Source organism: Helobdella robusta, assembly GCF_000326865.2.
Source record: "Helobdella robusta unplaced genomic scaffold HELROscaffold_2, whole genome shotgun sequence".
NCBI classification, from domain to species: Eukaryota; Metazoa; Annelida; class Clitellata; order Rhynchobdellida; family Glossiphoniidae; genus Helobdella; species Helobdella robusta.
In genome coordinates, this window is record NW_008704083.1 from 920,764 (window position 1) to 933,110 (window position 12,347).

At 32.2% G+C, this 12,347-nt stretch overlaps 1 protein-coding gene across 1 annotated transcript in view; it reads left to right on the plus strand.

Moving 5' to 3' along the window:
• Positions 1–4,839: 4,839 nt before the first annotated feature.
• The window catches only part of HELRODRAFT_186366 (hypothetical protein), a gene marked incomplete at its 5' end in the record, with an annotated part of 34,470 nt that continues 26,962 nt past the window's right edge, over positions 4,840–12,347 (plus strand). Inside the window, 3 exons of the mRNA XM_009017006.1 lie at positions 4,840–4,843; positions 5,522–5,722; positions 11,676–11,800. Of these exons, the coding sequence (XP_009015254.1) occupies positions 4,840–4,843; positions 5,522–5,722; positions 11,676–11,800 (330 nt within the window). The remainder of the gene's footprint in view (positions 4,844–5,521; positions 5,723–11,675; positions 11,801–12,347) is intronic.

The window sequence follows — 12,347 nt, forward strand, 5'->3', positions numbered from 1 at the left end:
AAAACTCAGTTCTGATGCACCAACTCTGGGTATTTCAGCCAGCGCATGTGGCACCTGAAATAAACTTTGGCAGTGAAGTTCGCATTTTTTAATGTTTAACTCTAAGCCAATTGCAGCGGAGTTATGCTTCAAATATTCGTAGCTATCGGCCAGAGTTGGACCGTCCGAAGCTATGCTGATATCATCCAGATAAGCGCAAACGAAAGTGGACGAAGCTTTCTCTAAGAGTGGATGAAGAGTTAGTGCGAACAACAAAGGACCAAGGGAATCACCCTGCTGTACCCCCTCGGACGATTCTACAACCCAAGAGTGGTAGCCAAGGGAAGAGACTCCGCCATAGGCAGAATGGCAAAAATTATAGATATTGGGGCAAAAATGTTTGACAGCCTCCAACATCGAGTCTCTTCTCAAGACATTGAAGGCATTTTTAAAGTCCAGTTTCAGAAACCCCCATTTATCGGGGAGGTCGGTGACCAACCTTCGAACCGCATGAACAGCGGCCTCAGCGCCACCCTTAATCCCGACACCCAACTGAGTCGGGTAGAACTTGGTCTTGAGTTCGACCACGACCAGGGCCAAGGCACATTTGACGGCCAACCTTCTCCAAACGTTCCCGACCGCAATCGGTCTGACCCCTCTGTCTTTCTTATTTAAAGCTATTAGCCGGCCTCCAAAAAAGAACCGGCGGACGGAGAGTGGGCAAGCTCCAGATAAGATCAAATTAATGAATTGGGTTAAGGAGTTCAGTGTGTCGTCGATTGGCAAGGGGCCTGAAAAAACATCCTTAAGGTGCTGGGGTCGTAGGCCATCCAGGCCTCCAGAAGAACCGTTTTTGAACGATTTAACGGCCCTCAGCACCTCGGCGGGAGAAACGCAACCAGCCGTTGGTGTCAATGCGGGAAAGACCCGCCTGTCCACCGGAATTTTTGGGTGGATGGAACTGTATGTATGTATGTATGCATGCATATATGTATGTATGTATATGTATACATGTATAATTGTTTGTAAGTCTATTTTTGCATGCATGTATAAAAATATTTAGGCATACATATTACACCATACAGCTTTGTACGTGCGCTTTCTAATATGGCTAACATAAGTTATCTATGAAGGTGTGTGTTTGTATTATTATTCCTTAGGTTTTCTGGAGGATAATAATTTTTTTTTCTGGAAAAAGCTAGAAAAAACCAGTAAAAAAGAAAGTTATTGGGCGTTTACCTTCCTAACTAAACGTTTTGCTGGGTGTTAATATATATATATATACGCAATACATGTTGTATTACTGTTGGGGTATATTTTGTATTTTATACCTATAGATTTTTTATAAGTCAAAAAAGCGGTTTTTTGACCTAAATTATTTTATTTATAATATATTTGTAGTATATTGTAAAAATTGTTTTAATTAACATATAAATTTGATAAATTAAGAAAAAATTTTAAAGAGATAAATTAATTATCTAGTTTCATTTTAAACATTTAAAAACCAGGATTTAAAATAAAATTAGTTTAAATGTCGATAAAGTTTTATTAAATTTTTATTTAAAAAAAATTTCCACAAATATTATTGCTAAATTATTTTGATTTGTTAGCTTTGAAAGAAATTTAAATGAACATTTCTTCTTAATAATTTGGTAAACTTAAATTTTTTTGGCTTGCCTCAAAGTTGAATTGCTGTAATTGTAATTTGAAACTTGTTTAAAAAAATAACGAAATAAATAAAATATCTGTGAAAAAATGTTAAAATTTTACTTATCAATAAATAAATAAATGATAAATAATTATCTCATTAAAAATCAATCAACTTATTGATCCTAACTCAAAATAAATCCAAAAACTAGCATTTTTAATCTTTTATTTTACTAATTAAATTTATATTTAAATAACACCTAAAAATTCTTTTACGGGGGGATTATATTATCTGTGTTGACAGCAGAAAAAAAATCTTCATTTTAGGAAAATAAAAAACAACGAAATAAAAAAAAATGTCAGCCACTACTGCCGCAGTCCCTGCCACGACAGTGGCTGAGAACGCGACTCCACAGTCCACAAATGCCACCAAAGTATCCACCTCTGACAGAGTTGTTACTTGTGAGTAGTTAATTTAATTCAACTGATTTGTTTGTCTGTTAAATTTAATTATATGTTTTTTTGTTAACTATAAATTTTTTAGTATAAAATATTAATGAAACTTAGTAAATTAATATTTTTAAATTAATTAATTAATTAATTAATTAATGGTTGTTTCACTGTTGTTTTTTTGATTTAATTTTTTTTTCTAAAATTTTAACTTGATCTACCTGTTATTTTTGGTTATTTATTTCTAGTCCTTTTAAAATCAATGAAAAACAATTGACAATATTAATTATTTAAATTTAAATTTTTTTCTTGTGCCTTATTCTTTCAGGACATTGGCGACCATCGATCTCCACAAAACCCGATCTTTAAAACTTTCAAAAACCAGTTTTCAAAACAATTGTTTGCAGTTTTTCCCTTGAATCTGCTATAAGAGCTGTATCATCAGCATATCATACATTGTTTATATTCACGTCTCCAATGGATATTCCAGGTAGATCTTCCATCTTTCTCATGATGATCTCACTATAGAGATTGTACAGGTCTGGAGAGAATACACAGCCTTGCCTAACACCTTTCTTTATTTCGATAAAACTAGCCATCTTGTTACCAACTTTCGTCGCTGCTCTTTGTTCCCAAAAGAAGTTTTTGATAACTTTTCTGTCTTTTCCATCAATGTCTTAATTTTCCAATATTTCCATAAGCCCCACATGTTTAAATCTATCAGTTCTATCTTAACAAAATATTGAATTGTTACACATTTATATTAAATAGATATTTCTTTTTTTATGAAAATTTTAGAAAATTGTTCATATTTCCATCCATCCATCCATGTATCCATCCATACATCCATCTTTTTATTCATTTATTTCTTTTTATTCATCCATTCATTCATTTTTATCCATCACTTTTCATACTAATTCTTTAAGTAGGTGGGGTAAGTGTGTTGTTTAGAGATGAATACTATAAATGTTGAAGTGCCTATGTTTTACTGATACAAGTGCACAAATAATGAATAGGCTTGTACTACACACACACACATACACACACACACACACACACACACACACACACAACTCACGCATACACACGCATTTACACATGCACACACACACGTACACAGTACACACATAGTATACAAACATTCTTTTATACATAAATATATATGAATATATACCTACATTTGTGTTTATGTTAATGTACAAATTGCATGACTTGCATATATTTTATATAGAAGTTTTCAAAGAGATTTATTTTTCATTTAACTAGGAGCTATATATATAGAGAGAGAGAGAAATAGGTCTAATCATGTTTTTGCTGTTGTTAATTATGTTGTAAATGTTGTTGTTGTTGTTGTTATTATTAATGTTGTTGTTGTTTTTGTTATTGTTGTTAACCATCCATACCTTTCACATTTGATTAATTGAAATTATATTGATTTTGTTCTTACCTTACAACATCAGCTGTTGTGTTTGTATGCGTTTGCTTGCTTGTTTGTGTGTATGTGTGTTTGTATGTGGTTCTACATAGGTCTATCTCTGGATATGTGTGTACCTGATATTAATTTAAAGATTCATTTTGTAAATGCAATCAAAAACTCTCTGCTGGTCTTCTTCGCTTGTATGTTTGCTTATTTGTGTATATGTCTCTTTGTATACGTATGTATGTATGCATGTATGTATGTATGTTTGTTTGCTTGTTTGTTTGTTTGTTTGTTTGTTTGTTTGTTTGTTTGTTTGTTTGTTTGTTTGTTTGTTTGTTTGTTTGTTTGTTTGTTTGTTTGTTTGTTTGTTTGTTTGTTTGTTTGTTTGTTTGTTTGTATGCATGTATGTATGTACGTTTTTATGTTTGTATGTATGTATGTCTATATGTGTGTACGTTTGCTTATGGTACTTATTTTATTATTTATATATATTTATTTATTATATTTAAATGCTATCTAGCTCTATACAAATTCATTTAGAGCATCCATCCATCATTGAAACTAAAAGGTAGAGAATCATTTATTTTAATATAACATCCATTTGCTAGTGTTTGTTGCACGAGTTTATTTTTGAATCCTTTTCGCCACTACCTTTTCATATTTATCTATATTTTCATTTTGATACACATGTAGAGGCACACACACACGCACGTACATAGACACACACACACACACACACACACACACATATATATATATATATATATATATATATATATACGACGAATGAATGAATGAAAACATGAATGAATGAACGAACAATCGGTCAATTGGTCAAAAAGTAAGGATGGTGGATGAATGGATGATGTGATGAACAAATCCAGATCAGAGGCGTGAGGAGGTGTTTTTCCTTCATTACTTCAACTTTTAGATAGATTAAATTTTTTATGAGCCGGTGAACGCACCTTTGAAATTTGCATACATTTGCCTAATTTCATCCACCTAACTGTATGTCGATTCATTCTTCCATCCATTCATCTTTTTATCCATCTATTCGTCCATCTATTCATACATCTATCTATTTAACTATCAATATATCTTTACATCAATCAGTCAATTAATCAGTTTTTACGTCTTCTATCTATCCATTCGTTTGTTCATTCGTTCATTTTTTCATTCATTCGTTCATTTATTCATTCATTCGTTTGTTCTTTCATTCATTCATTCATTCACCAATTCATCCATGGACCTTTCCATGATACATTAAAATTTGCCCTTACAAAATTTGAATTCCAAAAACCCATATAAACGTGAAGCCATAAAATATCTCTGATTGCATGCCAATGAGTTAGATTGGAGTTGGATTTTATTGTAATGTATCGTATCATGTATTATATCATATCGTAGTAACAGTATTGTAGTATCGGTATCTAAGGGTCGTATTGTATCATACTGATTGTATTTTATTGTATTTGATACATACATATGTGTATTTTATTGATTTTTATTTGTATTGTAGTATCATTATCTTAGTATCATACTGATTGTATTGTATTTGATACATACATTTGTATTTATTTATTTGCGTAATCTTTGTGCATTTTTATATTTGTATATTTATTCGTGTGTTTGTGATAATTTTTATTTGTGTATTTAATAAAAAAAATAGTATTATTATTATTATTATTGTTATTTCTGTTATTATTTGAGGTCATTGCATGATTTTTATGGAGCATAAATTCGATCTCCAATTATAACTAGGCAGAGCTGGTGATGTTGAAATGAAAATAAGAACATTAAGAATAGTAATGACGAAATAGAAATGGCTATGAAAATAAAAGATAAATAACAATATAATAATCACCATCGCCATCTTCATATCATCTTTCTCACAAACACCATCATTACCATTAACCCCAAATTATCATTACTACAGCAATCACACCACAACACCACTCCACAGTAACCACACCACAACAACCACACTACAGCAACCACACCACAACAACCACTCCAACCACACAGCCGTTACATTTCCGCCGAGCAACAAACTAACGGTGACGGAGGTGTTCGACGCAAAGGGCCGGCCACGGCCCGAGGTACTGAAGCAACATTTCATGGCCGAGGGAAGGGTCACCGATGACGTGGCTCTCAAAATCGTGAATGAGGGGGCCGCCATCATGCGCCAAGAAAAAACGCTCATTGAAATTGATGCACCTTTGACTGGTTTGTTTTGTTTTTGTTTTATTTTTGTTTTTTTTCTTTTTTTTTTGCCAAATTTAGCACCTAGAAACATTTAAACAGCCTATCCCTACAACATTCCTTCAGAACCATCCGTTTACGTGGGGTTATGTGGGATTTGGTGGGATTTAAAATAACTCCTGGAGTTTAGTCTCATCAGATTTCAAGCATTAAGATACTTATCAGAACTAATGTTGCGTTATGCGCAACTCTAGACATTTATTTGTATCTGCAATGGCGGGATTTCTGATGCAAACTCAGGCACTCAAACACGCACATGCACACGCACAGATACGCTCACATTTACAAATTCACATACACACATCTAATACAATCTTCATCCAAAATATAAATAAATAGACGAATGAACGAACGAACGATTGAATGAATGGATATATATATATATATATATATATATATATATATATACATATATCGTTAAATATTTTTGCCCATTATGCCATTTTGCATTAATTAATTTTTTAATATTTTTTAATATGCAAAATGGGCAAAAATATTTAACGATATTTGCATCAAAAAAAACCTCGTTCCAATATATATATATATATATATATATATATATATATATATATATATTTCCAGCCAATATTACATAAACACATTTCAATCATTATTAAAACACAGATTAAAGTTTATAAATAGAAAGCATAATTAGATTTTTAAACTAAGAAATTTTCCTTTACCAGTCAGATAATTTATTATTATTTGTGGTGCGTATAATATTACTACAATTAACTAATCTATAATAAATTAGTATTATAATAATTATGCTAAATATTTTTATGTTACACTCGGTGGGGAACAGGTGTAGGAGAGTGAAGCTTGATTAGATATCAATATAATTTAATAATAAGGATGACTTACTGATAATATGATGATATGTGCTGCTTTCCTACCTGAAATTTTTTTTTTTTTTTTAGAATTAACCAATTATCATCCTCATCGTATTTTTTAATATCATCATCATCATCATCATCATCACCGTTTCTTCGTTATCATTCATTGTCATCATCATCATTATTATCCTCATCATCATCGTCATCGTGATGGTTTTCATAATTTAATTATTCTGTATTTATGCCTCTCCACTGCTAATAATAAACTTGCAACAGCAGCATAAGGTGATACTTAATTATTATAATAATAATTTTTTTGGCAATTTTTTACGATGTGTTTTCTTTTCTTTCTATTTTCCACTAAGACTCTCCAAATACTTTTAGTTCGTAGAAAAATTTTCCTCTGTCGCTTTCATCCACATTATATTCCTCTAACACGTGTAAGAGAACCACTTGCAGACATACTCCTTAATTAATTTCAATTAAGTTTCTGCGTTTGAATGGAGGTCTTAACCTACGCACAACACAACGTATTTCATACGTACTACACTATTGTACGCTAAATCCACACCGCACGACGGCATACGTACACAGTTTTGTGCAACATATACACTCCATGCGACGCATATGGAGTGTTATTCTCTTTCTCTCTTTCCTTCTCTCTCTCTCTATATATATATATATATTTTTCAAATTTTTTTAAAGTTATGCGATCGGGCAGTAGATTAAAAACGCAGTCTACGGAAAAAAAACTCTGACTCGCTTGCATGCATCATACCACATAACTTTCTTATCTTCTGGAATCAAAAAGTCTTTTTTCATGTTATGCTCTCTCCTCTCTCTCTCTGTTTCTTTCTCTCTTTCTTTCCGAAAAATTATATTATAGAAAAGAAGTAGAAAATACAAAAATTGATACAAAAAGTAGGGGAAAAAGATTTGTAAAAATAGTGAATTGAGTTATAACTTTTGTCTGGGAATTAAAAACGTGGTGTATGTTTGTTTGTACGTGTAGCTATGTGTTTATGTATGTATGTGAGTATGTTTTGGTAGGTTGCCGAGTATATGCAGTTGGGCGCGTGTGTGTTATTAGGTGTGTGTGTATATGTGTGTATTAAGGTTATGTGTGTGAATACTATTATGTATAGGGTAGCATGGGGCAAAAAGCCACCTCTAACGTTTGGCAGTTGACCACACCCAACAACTCGAACATTTTTTAAAGTTTAATGTTGCCTTAGCTAGATTGGTATGTCCACTACCTAATTCTACAATTTAAATTATTCAAAAATACACTTTCTGTGTTTTATGAGGAAAACTATAGAGGTCTATCAAAAGAGCTTCTTGCCCCATACCTGGGGCAAAAGGCCCAAATTAAGAAATTAACAAAACAAGCTGTGATTACAATGGTTATAGCTTTAATAGAAACAAAATGCATGAAAAAAAATGCTTTATTATTTTTAATGAAATGACAAAATAAAATTTATTAAAATTTTAATGTTTTGTTTGTAATTTTAATCATCACACTCAATACAAATAAAAATGTCATTATAATCCTCTTCTAGTCCTTGGCAACCATTATGATGCCAAATGCCACATTTTTGGCATTTGATCCACTGACGCCCAGTTACATCTTTACGAAAAATTTGTGTGCAAGTCCCACATGGAGTTGTATCTTTGGTTCGTTTCACCGTTTTACTTTTTATATCTAATAAATCTTTAGAACGCTTTATCTTTTTACAATTTTGATCATCTTTTTCTTGTAGCAATTTTTTGTTTGGTGAGGACGTTAGCAAGGTAGCTCTTTCAGATTTTCTTTTTCTACCTCGTGGCGTTGATGATTTTATTGGTCCAACAATTGACTCCAAAAGGCTTTTTGAAGAAATTGATTGGTTTGGGTCATTTTCAACCACTGATTCAATGGTTTCAATCAATGAATTTGAATGTAAATTCAAATCTAAAGCAGATGATGGTAACGGTTCATCTGTCAAATTCGAAGGATGAAAATCTTCATCTGAAAATACGTTCATATTCGGTGGCCAAAGACCTGTAGAAGCAAAGCCATTTACTGCTTTGTCAATGGTAACACTTTTGAAATAAGCTGTTTTGAAAATTGTTGCAATTTCATAGAATGTTATTCTACGGCCTTTGTTTGTCATCATCCAGGAATCAGCTGATGAGTTATAAAATGATTTCAAACTTTGAAAAAGGTTTTATCAAGTGGTTGCAACTTGTGTGTGCAATGGGGAGGAAAAGTTAACATTTCGATGCCATTTTCCTGGGCAAACATCACTGACTCCAATGTCTTATGACTATGATGACCATCTAAAAGTATTAAATGCTTGTCATTCACTGATGGTTTAACAATAGAAATAAAATGTCGTAACCATTTCATAAAGCACTCACTATCGGACCAACCACTCAGAGTGCATGTCCCAATTGATTGTGGTGGACTGTCATTCATTAAAGAATCCACCATTCTTTTTCTTGGAAAGATAAACATAGGTGGAATAAATATTCCGGCAGCGTTCATAGAACATAAAACAGTTACTGTATGTCCACGTTCCCCGCTTGTAATTTTTCCTATTTGTCTGGAACCTTTGCTGCCAACAATTTTCACTGGTTTCTGAACAGTTGAGATTCCAGTTTCGTCCACATTCCATATTTTCATAGCATTGTAATTTCCATTGTTGAGAGTTTCAAGATATATGTCGAAAAATATTTTTACCTGCTCTTTATTGAAGCCAACTAACCGTGATAAATTTATCGCTTCCGGCTTTCTAATAGATAGCGTTGGATGTCTTTTTAAAAAACCATACATCCAGTCTATTCCTGCCATTTTCATTTCAACCTTGAATGGATGGCTTAATTTCATTTTTTTGGCAAATTCAAAAGCCACTTTCCTGACGTCTGTTGTGATCATTCCGAAGAGTGATTTTTCCATACTTTTAATAATTTCTACTAGTTCTAGTTCTTGGTCCTTTGTAAAAATTGAGTGAAAATGTCCCAGCCTAATTTTTCCAGGAAATTTGGTCATGGCCATCTGATGCCTTTTTAAAGTTCTTGCAGGGACCCCATATTTTTTGACAGCCGTTTTTAGTGGCATGCCATTCGTTACTGATTCAACAGCAATTTTCAATGATTCATCATTATAAGACGAACATCTGGTGGATTTTCTTATGTAATTTCTTACCATTTTCAATCTTCAAAAATTAAAATAATTTTAATTTAATTTTAAAAACTTATACAAAAACAAAAGTTTGAAAAAATTTTAAAAATATAATTTTAATTACAATTATTGGCTGCCTTAAGTGAAAATATCTAAAACTTGACAAATAGTTAAAACAATTAAATTTAGCCTTCTTGCCCCAAAGTAAAAGAGGCGTTTTGCCCCAAAAGAGAGCGCGAAGAATAAATTAAATTTTAATTAACAAAAAATTGTTCTAACCAATTTGAAGTTGATTTTCTATATGTAAAAATGATTTCTCCTCACAACAAACTACTCCTAATCACAAAAAATTATGTTATTTTAACAAATTTTAAAAGAAATCGAAAAACAAAAATTATAACACGAGCGATATTCGACCTACAAATTCTTGAAACTTTTTTAATAAAATAACCAAAGCTCAATACCACGCGGTTTTTTATTATAAATAATGTGGGTGCGTTCTATTTTTCAAAAATTAATTTAAAAATTTTCGGACTTGAATTAATTCGGAGAAATTTGAAAAAGTGCTTTTTGCCCCACGTGGCGTTTTGCCCCACGCTACCCTACGTGTGTATTATTTCGTATGTATGGATGTATGTATGTATGTGTGTGTATGTTTGTGTGTGTGTGTGTGTTGTGTGTGTTTATAAATTTGTGTTTGTTGTGGTGTGTTAGATTTAAGTTCACTTTTAATGTGTGGACTTACTCTGTTTGTTCACTGGTTTCGAAACTTTAATATTTCGGCTGGTGTGCCATTAACGTTGTTTTATTCTTGGAATAGTCATAATGATGATAATGATGGTGACGCTGGTGACGATGGTGATGGAGGTAAAGATGATAATGATGTATGTATGTATGTTTGTATGTATGTTGTATGTTTTTTTTGTTAATTTTTTAGAAGCAAATAAAAGTATCGTATCGTATCGTATGTTTGTTTGTATGTTTGTTTGTATGTTTGTATGTTGATGTATAATTAAAAATATCTAATACAATGTAACGAAAACAGAGCATTGTCAGCCGAGTGCACAGCCACAACACGCTTTTTCATTGTTATTTTCATAGATACCCATTATACAATACAATGCAGATACATATACACACACGACACAATACAAAATGATACTTATGCATCTGAGTTTGTGCACGTGTATGTGCGTGTAGGTTTACTTAAGAGATAAAATATCAACGTGATACGTACATAATTCCGACACAATATCGACATTATACCGATATCATACCGACATTATACCGATACAAAAATACCGATAAAAAGCCGACCAAATAGCAGTGAGACAAGGGATGTAATACCTTGCTGATGATGGCGCAATACCAACATAACCGCTGGTACAGTACCATCATGTTACCGATACTATTAATACCGATACGATACCACCGTAATACCGTCACAACACCATTATGGTGTCGGTTCAATACCGAAACACGATACCGAGACGCAATACCGATACACTGCGAGGTAGAGTAGAATAAATATGGTCGTATAATTAATCAATACCTCATAACAAAGAACGCTTGTCGGCGCTTCCGTGTTTATTTTTTTCTGATCCCAGCCTTGTTATTTAATTTTTATTTCTATAATTTTTCTGATTGCTTCGATTGTTTCTATCCGCATTAACGAAAATGTTAGCTTCTATTACTAGTAGCACTGCTGCTACTACTAACTACTACTTTTTTATTTATTGTCACTACTGCTACCATTACTACTACTACTACTACTAATACTACTACTAATACTACTACTACTACTACTACTACTACTACTAATAATAATATTAATAATACCGCTGCTGCTACTACTACTTAAAATAATATTAATATTATATTATAATATATTATAATTATATTATAATATGTTTGGCAGTCTGTGGTGATGTCCACGGTCAGTTCTATGATCTTATGAAATTGTTTGAAGTGGGCGGACCCCCGTCCTCTACCCGGTATCTTTTTCTTGGAGACTACGTCGACAGAGGGTATTTCAGTATAGAGGTTTGTTTGTTTGTGTTTGTCTGTTTGTCTGCTTGTTTGTTTGTTTGTGTATGTGTGTGTTTGTTTGCGTTCTACTAAGTTTATTTTATTTTTTAATATGTCGTCTTTATTTGTACCGAGCTTAGCGTTTCAACTTCGAATCTGAAGTTTATCATCTAGCCCAACTGGAATAATAATATGCATCTCCATTGTACATATTAAAGTCTTTCGAACGGGTTACTCTTTTATATTTAAACAAGGTTTTTTGATTATTTTTTGTCTTTTTGAGTTATGGCAAACCTTTTATATTTTTTTAAAATATTTGATATGAAATTATATTTTCTTTGCTGTATCTGTGCTTCCTGTCTTTCATAAATTTATATTGTAATAATAAAAATTATTTGCCCATTTTCTTAATAGCAAAGAGGAAATATATTTATATTTCAGTATTCCTGAAGTGTTCCTTGCTTGAAATCTGCTCTTTAAAATTTTCTTCTTTCAAACCTAATATCCTGAAGTGCTTTTGAAATGCGTTATTAAAATTTCATGTACGCTCTCTGCCAAATGT